The 17,145-nt window shown below is 44.2% G+C and overlaps 2 protein-coding genes across 3 annotated transcripts; one reads left to right on the top strand and one right to left on the bottom strand.

Moving 5' to 3' along the window:
* The first annotated feature begins 3,533 nt into the window (after positions 1 to 3,533).
* ANAPC15 (anaphase promoting complex subunit 15) lies at positions 3,534 to 14,652 on the top strand. 2 transcript variants are annotated; one of them, XM_044668107.1, is made up of 5 exons: positions 3,534 to 3,681; positions 7,012 to 7,135; positions 10,068 to 10,127; positions 11,037 to 11,174; positions 11,493 to 11,742. In XM_044668107.1, exons 2-5 carry the CDS (start codon positions 7,016 to 7,018, stop codon positions 11,538 to 11,540), a joined length of 366 nt encoding a protein of 121 aa, XP_044524042.1. In that variant the 5' UTR covers positions 3,534 to 3,681; positions 7,012 to 7,015; the 3' UTR covers positions 11,541 to 11,742. The 2 variants fall into 2 exon arrangements, with proteins under 2 accessions (XP_044524042.1, XP_044524041.1); XM_044668106.1 differs by lacking the exons at positions 3,534 to 3,681; positions 11,493 to 11,742 and adding an exon at positions 14,528 to 14,652 and having other exon boundaries at positions 6,641 to 7,135.
* TOMT (transmembrane O-methyltransferase) lies at positions 13,713 to 16,370 on the bottom strand. Its single transcript, XM_044668102.1, has 3 exons — positions 15,808 to 16,370; positions 15,150 to 15,346; positions 13,713 to 14,569 (listed from the first exon to the last, which is right to left on the bottom strand). The coding sequence occupies exons 1-3, from the start codon at positions 16,064 to 16,066 to the stop codon at positions 14,249 to 14,251; spliced, it is 777 nt and encodes a 258-aa protein (XP_044524037.1). The 5' UTR covers positions 16,067 to 16,370; the 3' UTR covers positions 13,713 to 14,248.
* Positions 16,371 to 17,145: the final 775 nt, after the last annotated feature.

The following is a 17,145-nucleotide window of genomic DNA, read 5'->3' as shown; positions in this document are numbered from 1 at the left end:
AAATTAATCTTTATTTTTTGATGGCAGCTGGGAAATTTGGCTCAAACTCCAGCTTCCTCTAGCCGGCCTCAGCACCCTCAGTAACATCCAAGACTATTGATATCCTACCTGACAGGCTAGTTTGTTGTTGTCGTCATTGTCATTGTATTGGTCCTTGTCCTCCATCTCCTCTTCCACCTGTTTTGGCTCAGTCTAGTTTAAGGCAGAGTCCCTCTTCATAATTTCTTACAGCACAATAATATTCCATCACATTTATATATCATAACTTGTTCAGGAATTTTCCAATGAATGGGTACTCAAGATTCCAATTCTTTGACACTGCAAAAAGAGTTGCTATAAATATCTTTGTACTTCTGGATCTTCATCTCTGCCAATCACCCTTAATGTTGTCTTAACGCCTTCCCTCTGAGATCACTATTGATTTGTTCTGTATATATATCTTGTTGTATGTAATTATTTCCATCTTGTTCACCCTTTTATCCTGTGAGGTCCTTGAGAACAGGATTTATTCTTTGACTTTTTTTTTTTGTCTTAGCACAGTGCCTAGTGCTTAATAAATGCTTATTGAACTGGCACCAAAATACTTTTTCCAACCTTATGCATTTTTCCACTTTTTACTCCCAAACTCACCTTCCACGTGTTCCTTATACATGGGGTGTTCAGGGAAGACTCATCCCTAGGGTGTGAGGACTTGCCAAGCTCTTTTCAGGGCTGCTTATTCATCTTTGGTGCCCAACTCTCTCATGTAGCTCCAAAAAATTATATCATGCTGTTGTAGGTAAACTTATAAAAGCAGATTTGGAAGTTTAGACAGGCAGGCAGGTGCTGAGATTCCAACCTGGAACATAGCAAGGGGCTGAACTCAGTGGACTCTCTAAAAAGGCAGTTGGAGTTTTGAAGGAGTTGGGAAATAACTGACGTGAGAGCCTATGGATTTTGGGTATCTTTGAGCAATATCTGGAACATCTCAATTAGCAGGATCAAGGGGAGCAGGTTGAGAATACTGTCTTGTTTGGTGGACAAGCAAAATCAGTTTCCCTGACTTCTGTGAAGAGTTATTTGGCTGGAACCTGGGCTCTTGGAATATACTTGGACTAATATATTTTAAGCTACTGATCAAGACCATCAGACCATCTACATGAGATCCCATTAGTCCCTTGTGTCCTGGTGGCCTGCATAGTGTAGAGGAGGGATTTCCCAGACCTTTAACCTTTAACCTTGAATTGATCCCATGGTGTTTTAAAGTAGTGTGACCTCTCCCACCTCTTTTAATCTTAAATTAACTATTAAAAAAGTGTTTGTTATTCCTATTGTGTTTTTCCCTGTAGAAGTAAGGTATCCCTGGATGTTTTAGTCTAAGTGGCAGTTGGATCCCAACTGTCATTCACTCTCATTGTCACAGCCCTTTTGTATTTGGTTAAGATAGTAATACTTCTACATCCTTCATTCTTCCTTCATCCCTTTCTCCCCAGAAGAACCCCTGTGTGTGTGTGTGTTTATTACTCACTTCAATACCCAGCAGTCACACCCTGCAGATCCAGCAGATGACCAGGTTGAAGGTAAATGATGGGCTTCTGATCCATCAGTGAGTAAGGGGGATGTCTCCCTGTAGCAATATAAAGACTTCCTCTAGGTGCAGCTAGGTGGTTTGGTGGATAAAGAGCCAGGTCTGTAAACAGGAGGTCCTGGGTTCAAATATGACCTTAGATACTTCTTAGCTGTGTGACCTTAGACAAGTCATTTGACCCCAGTTGCCTAGTCCTTTGTAGCCTTGGAACTGATTGTAAGAAAGGAAATAAGGATTTTAAATTAAAAGAAAAAAAAAAAAGACTTCCCCTGGTGAAATGGGTGGATAAGAACAATTTGTTCCAACAGCCACGAAGGTGACTGAAGCAGGTGCTGTGGAGTGCTTAGAGCTTGGCTGACTTTCATGTCTAAAATGCACTCCCTCTTTCTGCTTTTTTTAGAATAACTGTTTTTCTTTAGATTTCACTCTGCTCAGACCTATAAAATGGCCTCCTTATCCCCTACAAAGTCACTCCATCACCCCTTCCTTCAATTGGTTGGCTTCTCTCAGAACTTCTTTTTTAAGCAAAGTGCCTAGGCCAACTATGTTTTCATTCCTCTTCCCAACTCCTGCCTGACCTTCCAGAATTTCTTCACCCTCACCCTTCAGGGTGTAATCTCCTTCTCCTTTTCCCCTTTCCCCATTCCTTCAATTTTCTTTTAGGTAGTTTCCTTTTTTAGAAGTTAAGCTAGTAGAGGATAGGGTCTTTTTTCTTCTTACATATTTTAATCATATTTATATTTCTTTATTCTTTATATATTATATACATATATTTATATGTAAATGTACAAAATGTTATATGTTTACAACATATAATACAATAAATATTCATATAAAAATGTTAACATATTTATAAATTTATTATTTATATATTTATTTATAAATATACAGATAAGTATCACATATTTATTATATTTATATATTATATAAATATTATTATTTATAGCACAATGTTTGACACATAAGCTTTTAATAAATGCTTGGAGCTGCTTTTTTTTTTTTTTTAACCTTCACCTTCCATCTTAAAAACAACTGTGTATTGGTTCCAAAGTAGACTGGTAAGGGCTAGGCAATGTGATGGTAAGTGACTTGCCCAAGGTCACACAGCTAGGCAATGTCTAAGGTAACATTTGAACTAGGACCTCCTCTCTTTAGGGCTGGCCCTCAATCTCCTGAGCCACCTAATTGCCCCCTTGCTTGTTGCTTCTTGACTAGGTATGGGTATGAGCCTTTCTTGCTGTTAGCTCCTGTTGTCTCCCTTGGTCATTTACTTTGTATAGGCCTGAGGGCAGGTGCGATTTTGTTGTCTTGGTATTTCTCAGCTCTTCAAAGTTATCTGGCACAGGTAGGCACTTCATAAATGCTTGTTTTAATTTATCATGGAACCTAGGTTTCTCTTACCAATCATCCATCTGACTTCCCAAGGCCCTGGCTCTTTTTTTTTTTTTTTAAACCCTTACCACTTACCTTGCGTCTTGGAATCAATACTGTGTATTGGTTCTAAGGCAGAAGAGTGGTAAGGGCTGGGCAATGGGGGTTAAGTAAACACAGCTAGGAAGTGTCTGAGGTAATATTTGAACCCAGGACCTCCCGTCCCTGGGCCTGATTTTCAAACGACTGAGCAACCAGCTGCCCCTTGACTCTTCCATCTGTACAATGAGGGAGGCTGGGTTTCTGGAACTCTCAGAAGCCCCAGACATGGAGAGAAACAGAGGGAAGACATCCCGAGATCCTTAGGGCCAGACGTAACGGAAGCCAAGAAGAGATAGGGATAACGTCCAGGATGAGGGCGGAGCCTCAAGATTTTGGCGGCGCCGGCAGTTAGAAGTGGGAGGATTGGGGGTGAGCATTGACAATTGGACCAGGGGGAGGGGGCGTGGCTGGCGCGCCGGGCCAACCACTAACCCCTTTATGAGAGACTACGTCACATTCGAAACGGTAGAGGAGGCGTGGTGTTTCAGCCCTCGCTTTGCGCATGCGTCTCCCAAGGAAAGGCGACTGTGGCGGGGATACGCTAGAGCAAAGAGCGAATCTTTGTTGAGTACTGGTGGGTCCTTCTGCTGGGGCAGGCTGAGGTACTTCCGGGTCGTCACCGGCTACCATTTCCTGGCGCGGTGAGTAAGGGCGGCGGGTCCTCGGATGGCTCTACTGAACTTCCCAAGAAGCGCCTCAGCTTCCCAACCCTATCTCCGGCCTCCGAGACCCTTCCTTTCTGCTCCTATCTTGATTCCTAGGCGTTAGGAGGTTGGATTTACTTATTGGCCACATTCCCGTTGCGGAAGCCACACCCCCTACCTCAAGTCCTCTGTTCATTGGCATTGCTCTCCGTCATTTGGAATTGAACACACCCAAATCTTGGTCCCGCCCCCTTGCTTTTTCTCCTTCCCGGTAGGGCGCGCTTCTCCCTAAGGCCCCGCCTTCCTCCTGACTCTGGATGCTCACGGGTCTAGACCTGCCCCCAGCCGGAGAATTACCTTTCGTCACTTAAGTGGGCTGGCTAATACCTTTTCTTCATTGACTCTAATGCCAGCACGTCCCCTCCCCAGCCCTTTTCTATTCTACCCCATCTTTCTTTCCTGTAATCTCTTACTTGGCCTGTTATTCTTAGGATGCTCCTTGGCCACTACTATCCCTGGGACCACACATAGCCTCCGATATCCTGATCTGGAATCTTGTTTGAGCTCCAAAATGAAGAAAATTGGACTTAATTTGATTTTAGGGGAAAAGCATTGGCCTGGGAGTCCGGAGACCTGAGCTCAAGTGGTGTTGATGTAGACGACTTATGTTGGCATTTGGAGTTAGAGGAAATGCATTCACATCCTGGTTCTGTTACTTAGAGGTGTGATTTTGAGCAAGTCATTTAACCAGAGAGTCTCTTGTCTAGATTGAAAAATTCAGTATTTTTTTCCTGCCAGATTCAGATAATTGACTATCCAGCCACAGATATTTACTAGAAAATTAATTATTAAATGGCAGGTCCAGTTATCTCTCTTTGGAGGGGGTGGAGAGGAGATGGGACTTTTCTGTGATAAGATTCTTTTCAGAAATTTTTCAGTTTCCAACTTAATGATTCCATTTGGGATTTTCTTGGCACAAATACTGGAGTGATTTATCATTTCTCCTGCTCATTTTCCAGATGAGGAAACTGAGGCAAACCAGAGTAAGTGACTTGTCTAAGGTCACAGAGCTAGGAGGCCAGATTTGAAGGGAAGATCAGTCTTCCTGACTTGGCACTTAGTTTATCCACTGCTCCACCTAGCTGCACTAGAAGGGATACTGATATCAATTATGACAGTTTCATTCAGAAGTTTGACTAATACAAATCAGGTATTATGAGAATGTCAAAAGAGCCCTAAAATGGCCTCAGTTAACAAACAATTGATCCGTTTTGCCAAGCAGAAAAATGTGGAAATCAGGGACAACACTGGTTTAGAATAAAATATATTTAAAATCTTTCCAACAAGGATTGTGAAATATTATGAGTAGTGCCATGTCATGAAACATTAAAAAACAGGACAGCATAGGTCGTTTAAATAAAGCTTCCGATATTTTTGTGGTAAACTTTTCAATATCAAGAACAACGGAATCAACACATTTAGATTCCAACTTCACAGTACCAGATGTGAAGAAGTGAAAATGGCACTGAAGAAATGATGGGAAAAGCAACTGGACCAGATCAAGTAAATACAGAGGAGATCAGTAATGGAGGTGACAATTTTGAGGGCATTGCTAATCTTTAAGGTATCTGAAGATGGTACCAAAAGTATTGAAAAAAAAATTACTGAAAAATAAAGGCATATGAAAAACCACAGTAACTATCAGAAGAGAACAAAGTTTTCTCAAATGATGTTCCATAGTAAACCACATCTTTACCATCCCACAATTAACTAAAAGATATAGAGAGTACTTATTCTTTATTGTAAAAAAACATTTGTTGGAGCCAATACACAGTATTGACTCCAATACGGAAGGTAAGGGTTTTCAAAATTAAAAAATGAAAATAAAACAAAACACCATTTGATTTAATGGAGCAAAATAATGTCTTAAAGACTTTTTTCTCCAATGAGATGCTACTCATGCATATATTAAAATTATATAATGTTCCTTGAGAGATATAACAACAGAGATAGCTTTGGTTTACCTTGTGATCTTTAATATCAAGTAAGACAAAAGCTGCATATTTGCAAAGATGTTTGACACTGTCATAAAAGAGATCTAGCAGAGTTCAGGTCAAAGAGAGATTTTCTGTGGATATTGAATCTTCCAAATGTGGGTTTGTTTGTTTTTTTACAGACGACATTTTGCTAATTACATCTAGCCCCAGAATATGATGAGATTTGTAATCAAAAGAATTTGGCCTAACTGTCCACACTGTACAAATCAAGCGGGGAAGAACACCTATTGTCAATCTTTTGTGAACACTTCTGGGAGGATATAGATGAAAGTAGCATAGGATGACCACCAGGCATAGATAGATTGTAATCTGCATCATTAGAGAGAATTTCACATGGCCAAGATCATGGGCTCATTATAGGGCATTTTAAGTAATGGGGAAAACAAATTTCATGAAGGGAAAAGAATTTCCAAGGTGATGCAGTTAGTGATAGAGCCATGACTAGAATCTGGGTCTCTTTTCTTTCCATGTAGGGCTCACTGTAATATCAGCTAGGATGTGATAAAGACCATAAAAAAATTAGAACTAAGAAAGAGAAGATCACTTCCAGTTCTGTAAAGTTCTATTGTTTTGTGATTGTTGCCCTGCCCCTGAACTTTTTGTTTCTTCTGAATTTTTTGCCTCTTTCCCTGACCTCAGCTCCATTTCTTTATTTCTTTTTTTTTTTTTAAACCCTTACCTTCTATCTTAGAATCAATACTTTGTATTGGTTCCAAGGCAGAAGAGCAATAAAGGCTAAGCAGTGGAGGCGAAGTGACTTGTCCCAGGCCACAGGTAGGAAGTGCCCATGGTCAGTTTCCAGGACCTCCCATCTCCAGGCTTGGCTTTTTACCTACTGAGCCATCTGGGCTGCTTCCCACTCTCCCTTTCTTTTAAAAAATTAATATACATTTATTTTCTATTTCTTCCACTCAACCCTCAAGTTGAAAAAAAAGAAATGTTTAAGTCTTTCAAAGTTACTTGTCTTTATAGTCTTGTAGTTATTGTGTAAATTAATCTGGTTCTGCTCACTTCACTAATTCATATAAATCTTCCAAGGTTTCTCTAAAACTGTCCCTTTATTTCACTATATTCATATATAATAATTTGTTTAGCATTCTCTAATGAATGACTGGTTCTTAATTTCCAGTTCTTTGCCATGAAAAAAGAACAAAACTTTTCCTGATGATAATAGGGTCAGAGATGAGGTTGCCTATTCCCCATACACTTTTATTCCACAAGGTTCCAAAATAACCTCTCATATCCCTCTGGGCCCTTTGCTTTCTTCAAGAGCCATGTCTACCCTGTTCCCCTCACTACTTCCACGTGTCACTGAGTCCCTGTGGTTTAACCTGGACCGACCTTGTGTGGATGAAAACGAGCTACAGCAGCAAGAACAGCAGCATCAGGCTTGGGTGAGTAGTTGGGCCCCAGGCACACATCCATTCCCTATTACTTTCCTCAGGATTCTCAAGAAAGGGGAGGCTCAGAACAAGAGAGGGAGCCTTGAAAGGAGTCTGGCTATAGTGCCAATTGCCCTTGTTGATTCCTACAGGAACCCACTCTATTATCCATGCCTCATTCCTGTTAAGAAAAGTAACAGGAAGTGCTATATTGGAAATGTCCCTGAGCTAGATCTCAGGAGACCTTCATTCAAACTCTAATCCTGCCACTAACAACATGTGATACAGGGCAAGGGCCTTCCCTGCTCCTGACCTCAGTTTTCTCCTTTGTAAAAAGAGGGAATTATTGATCTGGTGATTATTGAAAGAGCACTGAATTGGAGTCAGAGGACCTGGACTCAAATTATGCCCAGGACACTTCCTTTGTGATTTGGGGTAATTCAAATCACTTTCCTGGGGCTCAGTTTCTTTTTTTTCAAAATGAGAGATGATACCCAAGAAAGCTTAGATGTCCTATATCTATAATTCTGCTTCTCTAGGCCTCTATCTACCTCCTCTGCACAACTTCTTCCCCATTTTCTGGATCTCAGTTCCTTCACTTATATATTAAAAGAATTCCTAGGAGTGGAACTGAGGAGACAGGACTGTTTAGTGAGTTGTGTGTAGAGCTTGGGTTCAAGGGGCTTGGGTTCTAGGATTAGCTCTGCTATGTACTACTACTCTGACATTGAGTAAGTCACTTATATCTCTCTGGGCTTGAGTTTACTAATCTGTAAAATGAGGGGGTTGAACTAAAGTCCCCTTTAATTCAGAATCTGTGATCCTCTGTGAAGCTATTGAAATAAGTAATACAGATGGTCCCTGCCAACTCTAAATCCTTTGATCCTATGATAGCTAGGTTCTAGTCTCAGTTCACCATATGATCTATTTTTTTTTTAAACCCTTAACTTCTGTGTATTGGCTCCTTGGTGAAAGAGTGGTAAGGGGTGTCTGAGGCCGGATTTGAACCTAGGACCTCCCATCTCTAGGTCTGGCTCTCAATCCACTGAGCTACCCCGCTGCCCCCCTCACCATATGATCTAGATGGAACTTCCCTCGTTGCCTTCCAATTCTTTGCTACAATAAAAAATGTTCCTATAAATATTATTGTATATATAGGACCTTTCATTCTTTCTTTGACCTTGTGGTTTATAGTAGTAGGATCTCTGGGTCAAAGGATATGGACAAAAAATACAATTCCAAGTTGTTTTCCAGTAGGCTCTGACCAATTTGTAGTTCCAACAATAGTGTATTCACAAGCCTTTCTTTTGTCATCTTTATGTTCATCTGACTCTCTTATTTTACATAGGAAGGAATTGAGACCAACAGAGGTTGTATCTTGCCCAAAGATACACGGATCATAATGAGCAGAGCTAGGATACACACCGAGGGCTTCTGACTCTTAGTCTAACATTCCTTCTGCCAAATCATGTAGTCTCCAGAAAGGCTTTCTAGAAAATGTGAGCCTCAGTGGATTGAGAGCTAGAGCTAGAGATGGGAGGTCCTAGGTTCAAATTTGGCCTCAGACACTTCCTAGCTGTGTGACCCTGGGCAAGTCACTTAACCCTCATTGCCTAGCCCTTAATACTCTTCTGCCTTGGAACCAACACACAGTATTGACTCCAAGAGTTTAAAAAAAAAAAAAAAGAAAATGTGAGCCTCAAATTAGGCTTTGAAGGACAAAGGGATTTGGAGATATTGAAACTAGAAGGAAAGACATTCCTACATGAACCAAAGTCTCAGGCAGAGAATGAGGAGCTCAGCTTGGAAGGGTGAAGTGGTATGGTGCTATTGGTGAGAAGGGCCAAGTCTAGGTCATGGGAAGGTCACAAGGGGATGGGAGCAGAACGTCAACATGAGATCTCCTTTCAACATAGTGATAACTCCCTTTTCTATGGTGTTTTAATGTTACAGAGGTCTTTCTGCCCAACAACCCTCTGACGGAAGGCAATTTTGAGTATAATGGACTGCATTACAGAGAAAAAAACTGAGACCCTAAGAAAGAAGTAAAATTTGGCATTGAGGGCAACAGAGCTTTTCATCTCCCCATTTGAAAGAATGAATGAGCAAGTTAATGAATGAATGAGAAATCATTTATTAAGTACTTACTATGTGCCATTAAACACTGGAGATATAGAAAGAAAAAGACCAAGACAGCTCCTGCTCTCCTGGAGCTCATAATTAGGAGAGAGAGCACACATAAAAGAATTCAGCTTCAGGGCAGATGGCAAGGCCTAGGTGGCTTTAGGCTACACCAGCAGCAGATAACAGTGCCTAGTGGTCTTGAGATCATAGTGATAAGAAAAGTGGTAAGCCTGATGGTCTTTTGTTTCATTGCAAGGCAAATAGTTGATGACTTTAATGTCTTCCAAATGATATAAACACTCTTTCTGCCAAAGGCCCCTAGGGATTTGGGAGGCCCTGGATGGTGGAGGAGGAGGTAAAAGGAAGGGATGACAGAAGAGTGCCCCTGTTAGCCATTCTTTACTCCTGTTCAGTGGGGAAGGGGTCTGAGAGCACTTTTTTCCTCCAAGGACTCAATGTTTGATAAAGGGAATACTTTCTATGTACTTGTGAGTGAATGCTTGGCCCAGAGCCCATTGCTGCTCTAGAATTACCTTCTGGCCAAACTGGGTGCTGTTGAGCTGCAAGTTATGGACTCTTATCTCCTCCCTCCCATCCCTGGGCTACCAACTTTCAGAGTCAGGCAGGACTTCATTGTTTTGTTTTCTTTTGAAAATCCTTATCTTCCATTTTAGAATCAATATTGTGTGGATAGGGGCAGTAGGCCACCAGGGAAAGGGATTGTTTCCTCTTTTGTGGAGAGAATTTGGAAGCAGGAAAAATACTCCTTATCACTTCCATAACCATTCTTTCCTGCTCTGTTGTACAAATTTCTCCACAGCTCCAGAGTATTGCTGAGAGAGACAACAACCTAGTACCCATTGGGAAACCAGCTTCAGAGGTGAGCCCAGCACAGTCTCTTAGTCACAGAGACACTTTCTCTGGATTTGGGGTTTCACTGGCCAAGAAACAATAAGGAGCTGAACTAAGGGCTGAAAGACTAGGTCAGTGGGGAGGGACAGATCAGAGCCTTTGGACACTTGAAAAAAGTGCCCAGGCAGATGGGGCAAGGAATGAGCACACTCTACAGGAAAAGGGTGAGAAGGGGATGTGTCTGAGGAGATGTCATCCCTAAGCCCTAGACAGTAATAAATCCCTCCCATTTCTACAGTGCATTAAGGTTTTGAAAGTAATATCCTTATTTCTCAAGGTGGTTTGAGTGCTCTTGTCCTCTGCTTCACAGAGAAGTCAGGTCAAATACTCACCCTCCTACAGCTTGTAAGTGCCACAGCTGGAATTGGGGCCCATATCTCTCTGGACTCCATTTCCAGTGTGCTGCTTCTTGGCTGAAGCAGACCTTCCTAATAGTTTGTGGAATAAGGTAGGAGCTGTTTAACAGAGAATTCCTTTGAGGATCTCAGTTCTTTGAGAGGGTAACAGAAACAGACTAAATGAAGTCATAGAAATTCCTTGTCATTGTCCTTTTTATGTGTCCCAGAAGTGGTCTGAAGCTAGTCTCTGCCTTTTGAAGACCACAATAGCAACAATGGCTCCAGCTTCCACAGACTTGTCACTGAGTCTGATAGCCTGGTACCCATGGCTCTTTGAGCAGGCCGGAAACAGAACTTGGACCCCATCACACTCAGTAAGGGGAGCAGAAGGCATGAAAGATGAATTGGTCTCATTGTATAGGGTTTGGAAGGCTGGAAACTGAGGGAGTCACGTGGGATAGGAGCCCCCCTTCTCAGACAGGAGGCCATTCCCATGGACCCATCTCTCACCTAAACTATCTGCCATCTTCTCTGGTTAGCACTATGATGATGAGGAAGAAGAGGATGATGAAGATGATGAGGATAGTGAGGAAGATTCAGAAGATGATGAGGACATGCAGGACATGGATGAGATGAATGATTATAATGAGTCCCCTGATGACGGGGAGATTAATGAGGTAGGCTGAGCTTCTTCCTCTCCCTAGAGCCCCAGATGGCACAGGCCTCACTGGATGAAGATTTGGGTGAGGGGGAGGGTGTTTGAATCAAAGCTCCCCACTACTGTGAACCCCCATGGGCTAGAAACCTGCACCCTCTGTTGAGTCCAAGGAGGTGGGGATGGATTCAAGGCCCATGGCCTGTCGCTATCCCTTGGAAACTAAGTCCTCCTAAGTCTGTGATTCTCTGGGGCTTGAAAGGGAAGGCTAATTGGCCCAGTCATCTCAGTAGCCATGGGTACCTGAAGCCTATTGGCTCTGCTTGCCTCCCTGTACCAGGTGGATATGGAAGGTGCTGAGCAGGACCAGGACCAGTGGATGATCTAGCTGGGGCTGGCAGGACAGTGCTACAGACTGGAGCCCAGAGCTGTCTTCTCTCTTTGGGCCTCTTGGGTACAGGGCAGTTACCCACTGGAACCCAGAGGGAGTTGCTTGGCTAGGCCGCTGGCCCTCCTCCAACCCCTTCTCTCCTTCTTCCTTCACCTGCTAACCCCTTTAATAAAGACATAGGGTGGTTTCTTTTTCTAAGTCTTATTTTCCACATCTATTACTCCTTACCTCCAGAATCCTTGCTCAGCCCTCAGTGCCTTGTCTTTCTGCTCTGGGATGTGGGAGTGCTATTCTTGCTACCATGCTTCTGGACCAGGATGACCTAGTAGAAAGGGTCTTCCACTTAGAGGCCTGGGCTCATTTTTGTCTTTGTAACTGCAGCATCTAGCATGGTGCCTATCATGGAGGAGGTATATAATGCTAATTGAAATGAATTACATCTTAGCTCCAATATTCACTAGTTTTGTGACTATGAGCCTTAGTCAAGTTACTTGAGCCTCAGTTTCTGTAAAATGAAAATAAGAATATTACTCGTACTACCTACCTCATAGCTTAGTGTAGGAAAGGGCTTTATAAAACTTTACAGGATTAGAAAAATTTGAGTTGTTATTAAATTAAATTTTAAAATTAAAAATTAAATGAGTTGGAGTTGTTATTAAAGAGAATATGGAGATCTTGCCTGAGACGGAGAGAAAGCCCTAAAAGTCCTAGGACGTGGGGTCTTATCTGAGTTAGAAAAGGATTAGCCTTCCTAGGCATTCAGGGTTAGACCTCCCTTCCCAGCATAGGTTTTAGGCAGGAATAAGGGTATCTATCCCATTTAGTCCCATTAAGTCCTTGTTGACCTTGGTTAGTCACATGAGCATCTACATCTCTTCCCTAGGAGAGGAGGGACTGGACATTGAGGACAGACTGGAAAAACAACTAATAATAGCTCACATTTCTGTAGTGGTTTCACATGTAACAAGTAACAGGGTCAGATTTATTTAGTGCAAGGATTGTTATCTCTTATGTTCCAGATGAGCAGATAGTCTCAGTGAAGAGAAGTATAAGCCCACAGTCATTCAGCTAATAATTGGAACTCAAAACAAGATCATCTGACCTTTGTGGGAACTTGTTGAGACAGGTGTGGGTAGCAGCAGCAGCAGCAAAAAAAAAAAAGATTGAATCAGAACTGGCTTCTGATCCGTACTAGCTGTATGACCTTGGACACATCATTCCATCTTTGACCTAAGTTTTTTTTCCTGTTAACTCAACTCTCACTTTCTAGAATCCCATGATTCTTGGGCCCAGCATTCTTCCCACTTGATCACTTTTGGATCCCCTTTTCCTTTGTTCATCCTTCTTCATAGGATGCCGTAAGTGCCAGAAAGAAAGACCAAGTTTAAATTTGGGGGACCAGAGGGCTGGAGAAAGGGAAAATGAATTCTTGAACTTAAGGAAAGAGAAGGAATGGTTGGAAAAATCCATAAGTCTGGAAAATAGCCCTATAAATTGATACTATGCTCTTTCTGCCATGGCTCTCTCACCTCTACCCTAACTGTCTGGAAGGGAAGTGTAAGAGCACCTCAGTGGGTCCCCAGCCAGGTAAACTGGGGACATGCCTGGAGAAAAGGAAATAATAGCTTCCATTTCCTTAGTGCTTTTTTTTTTTTTTTTAAACCCTTACCTTCCGTTTTGGAGTCAATACTGTGTATTGGCTCCAAGGCAGAAGAGTGGTAAGGGTAGGCAATAGGGTTAAGTGACTTGCCCAGGGTCACACAGCTGGGAAGTGTCTGAGGCCAGATTTGAACCTAGGACCTCCCATCTCTAGGCCTGGCTCTTGATCCACTGAGCCACCCAGCTGCCCCCTCCTTAGTGCTTTGCATTTTGCTCACAACAACCCTGTGGCATAAGTATTATTACATTTTACAAATAGGTAAACAGACTAAGAGGGAAGTGACTTGTCCAAGGTCACTGAACTGGCGTTAGAGCTGAGACTCAAACCTGGATCTCTTGATTCCAATGTTCTTTCTTTTCTTTTTTTTTTAAAAACCCTTACCTTTCATCTTAGACTCAAAACTGTGTATTAGTTCCAAGGCAGAAGTGTGGTAAGGGGCTAAGTGACTTGCATAGGGTCACACAGCTAGGAAGTATCTGAGGTCAGAATTGAACCCAAGACCACCCATCTCTAGACTTGGTGCTCAATTCACCGAGCCACCTAACTGTCCCCTCCAATGTTCTTTCTAATACACTGAGTGCCTCGCCACTTGGATCTCCTCTCCTGGCTCTTCTCTCCGTTCCTCTCTCTTCTATAAGAGTCATGAGGCAAAGCTAAGCCCAGGCCTCAGTGGGGCCAGAAATCTGTGGGAGAGGAGACCTTGCCTGGGCAAAAGAGGAGAAGCCAAGAGAAGGAAGTGGCAGGAAGCAGCTTTATCAATTGTTTCCTGATTCTGCCAGGCTCGGTCTGGCCCTCACTCTCTCTCCCAGTCTCCTTGGGAAGCTGCGCTTCTTCTGCAATGCCATATTGCAGGAGGCAGTGAGCTGGGCTAGGCGGAGGGTTGAGTTTGGAGTCTGAAAACTTGGGGTCAGATTCCAGTCTGCTACCTATTTCCTGTATGACTTTGGCTTCAGGTTTCTCCTCTGTAAAGGAGGGTTTGAACTAAGTGGTCTCTAGGGTCCTTTCCATCTCCGCATCCTGCGATCCTCTGAAGAATGGACCTTCCTCAGCCTGGCCCCAAGTAAGTGAGTTGGGCCAGACCATCACGGATGGCAGGGAAGTACTGAAGGCCAGTGTGGTGGAGGCGACAGCGGTAGCGACCACAGGTCTTGGTGTACTGCAGGAAGCGCGGTGCCCCCGGGAAGAGCACATGGTCTGCCAGCACAGTGGCACCAGCAGGCAGCAGAGCATGGGCTTCCAGGAGCTGCAGGTCCCTCAGGTAGCAGCGAGGTCGGTGCCCCAGTAGCACCAGTCCAGCCTGATGTAGTCCATATTGGGCCTGCAGGTGAGGGATCACCTCCTCAGAGCGCCCCACAATCAGCTCCACCTGCCAGAGGGGGACATGTGAGAGGGGAAGAGTGGGAGAAGAGAGAGAGACAAGAAGAAAAGTGCAAGGAGGGAAGAAGCGGCAGAAAGACAGAAGGAAAACAGCTAGTCCTCGTCCTAGGAGGCCATCCCTCCTCTCAAGAGACAGTCATGCAGGGAGAATAAAAGTCCTAGTTCTAGCTTGTTGAGTCATTTTTGTTGTAAGCTTCATTAAGTCTCTCCCTTCTCTAGGCCTCAGTTTCCCCTTTTTAAAAAAATCTGATAGTTGAACAATAAAGTCTCTCAGACCCTTTTCACAGCAGGTATTCTGTCCTGAGCTCTACTATTCCAGTCTATATTCCGAGAGTTCTTCTAGTTCTAACACTGCTCCATGTTCTAAGGGCCCCTTGCAGTTCTAATATCCTACTGTTTTATTTCACTGGTTCCTTTCACTCCCCAAGGCAGAGGCTTTCACGGATGGCTACATGGGATGGGGAGAGCAGAAGGAGCCTGGCAGGGAACGACTTAGGCTGTTTGGGACCAGAACTTGTGGATCACACCCCCAAGAGAGAGCTAGGCAAAGGAATGGAAAGGATTCTGACCTTGCATTCATCAAAGCCCGAGAGGCGGATGACTTTTTCTGCCACAGTCGCTATCCGAGGGTCCATCTCGATAGTGATGACCCTGCTGCCCGGAGGCAGGGCTTGAGCAATGAGCAGGGTGGCATAGCCACAGCGGGTACCCAGCTCTAGCACACATTCTGGGGCCTGTTGGGTTATCAGGCGGGTCAGAATCTGACCTGAGGAGAGAACAAGCCACAGGCTGGAACTGAGGAGAGAGTGAAGGAGGAGAGCCTGCCCCTTGTCCTCAGATCTGGGTTGAGGTAGAACACGTGACCCCTATCTTGTGGGAGCCTGAGTCTGAGGACACAGATGCTGGGGTCGCAGGGCGAATGAGTGGCATTTCCAAGACCAGAACCCAGACCTCTTCATAGGCTGCTCAGGGCATTTTCCCCCTTAGCATTTTTAGCACAGCAGCATGGGGTAGTGGAAGGGGCACTGGATTTGGAATCTGAGGACTGGGGTCCCAGGGCTTCTACTTGTCATCTGTAGGCACATAAGTAACTCTGGGCCTCAGCCTTTTCCTCTCTTTGGACTCGGGGATTTCTAAGCTCTCTTCCAACTTGAAATGCTCTAACCCTTATGAGGCTGACTCCAATGGAGGGCTTCTGAGGGGAGGTGAGTGTAGGGTAGACCTGACCTTTGAGAGGCCCGAGATGGGCCAGGTACTCGCAGCGACTGCTCCAGTGGTCCAAGGTGGCGAGGATGTGGCCAGGGTCCCCAGGCAGGGCATTGGTCAGCACATAGCTGAAAGCCCTCTCCTCAGGCCGCAGCCCTGTCAAGCAATCACGGATCCCCCGAAGTAACACAGCCCGGATCAGGAGCCGGAAATAGTGGCGGTATCGAGCCAGCAAGGTCACCACTAGTGGCAGGAAGGCCAGCGCGATGGCAGGAGACATGTTCCTGCTGGGCCCTGCAAGAGGGAGAGGACAGGAGGAAAAGGGCACACGGTGGGAACAAGAGCTGTGGAATAACAGAAAGGACCTCAGAGTCCCTCTAGTCTGGTCCCACTTGTGAAGTCTGTGCTCCAGCTTCCCTGATGATGCACCCGGCTACAAGTAAGCATTCCTTTTTAGGTCATACATTGAGCCAGGCCTAGAAACTAAGTCTACTGACTCCTAACACAGATGCTTCCCATTACATTTCTAGATTTCCTAAAAAAAAGTCACCTTCCCAAATTTGGGAACCATAGAAAGCCCCACACCCCACTCCCAAATGGTGAAAAAAAGTGAGCCAGGAATCCTAGATTCTCATTCCTAACTCTCCCTATGTGGTCTTGGGGTTGGGGGATTCCAAGGACTCCTGCTTACCTGATCTGGAGACAGTCTGGGGGAGATGAAGATGAAGTGCACAGATGCCCCAGGAGAGGAAGCCACTCACCTTCAATTATTAACTGTCACTTGAGAATGTGAGCTCAGGTTACCCCAGGCCAGGTGGAAGCTGGAGCTGTTTCTCTGGCCTCCTCCTACCCCCAGGCTGGCTTGTTCCTGGTTTACCTCCCAAGAGCTTCAGGTATGGCTTGTCAGAACTCTTGGAGCCTACTTTTTAAAAAACAAGGGGTTGGATTCAAATCATGGCTCCCTAAACCCATGGACCCAATAGTTTCCCTCCCAAAAGATTCAAATGGGCATTTCCTTGCTCTACATGAAAGAAGCAGCTCTAGTAGTGGGAAAGGTTTGTGGGACCAGGGTTCAGGTACAAACTATCACATGATGACTGTGTGATCTTCAGCATTTCCTTTTCTTCTTCCTCATGATGGGGTTGAATTGAAGAGTTTCTAAGGCCTCATTTAGCTGAAGCTGCTAAGTCAGTGTCAATTGGTCAAAGACGTAGAGCTGTAAGAGATCTCAGAGGTCATCTAGACCAACCTCCTCATTTTACAAATACAGAAATTGATACTTAGACAGTCAAGTGACTTCCCCAAGGTCACCAGGCAGGTGGTGAGAGAACAAGGATCCAAACACAGGCCCTCTGACTT

The sequence above is a fragment of the Gracilinanus agilis genome, chromosome 3, assembly GCF_016433145.1.
Source record: "Gracilinanus agilis isolate LMUSP501 chromosome 3, AgileGrace, whole genome shotgun sequence".
In the NCBI taxonomy this organism is placed as follows: domain Eukaryota; kingdom Metazoa; phylum Chordata; class Mammalia; order Didelphimorphia; family Didelphidae; genus Gracilinanus; species Gracilinanus agilis.
This window is presented reverse-complemented; position numbering and strand designations above follow the sequence as displayed.

Coding starts and splice junctions, on each gene's coding strand:
- ANAPC15 (XM_044668106.1), top strand. CDS start 7,016: ATGTCTACCCTGTTCCCCTCACTACTTCCACGTGTCACTGAGTCCCTG. Junction 10,128..11,036: donor TTGGGAAACCAGCTTCAGAG/GTGAGCCCAGCA, acceptor TTCTCTGGTTAG/CACTATGATGATGAGGAAGA. Junction 11,175..14,527: donor ATGACGGGGAGATTAATGAG/GTAGGCTGAGCT, acceptor TTGGGCCTGCAG/GTGAGGGATCACCTCCTCAG.
- TOMT (XM_044668102.1), bottom strand. CDS start 16,066: ATGTCTCCTGCCATCGCGCTGGCCTTCCTGCCACTAGTGGTGACCTTG. Junction 15,347..15,807: donor CCATCTCGGGCCTCTCAAAG/GTCAGGTCTACC, acceptor TTCTCTCCTCAG/GTCAGATTCTGACCCGCCTG. Junction 14,570..15,149: donor CGGGCTTTGATGAATGCAAG/GTCAGAATCCTT, acceptor CCCCTCTGGCAG/GTGGAGCTGATTGTGGGGCG.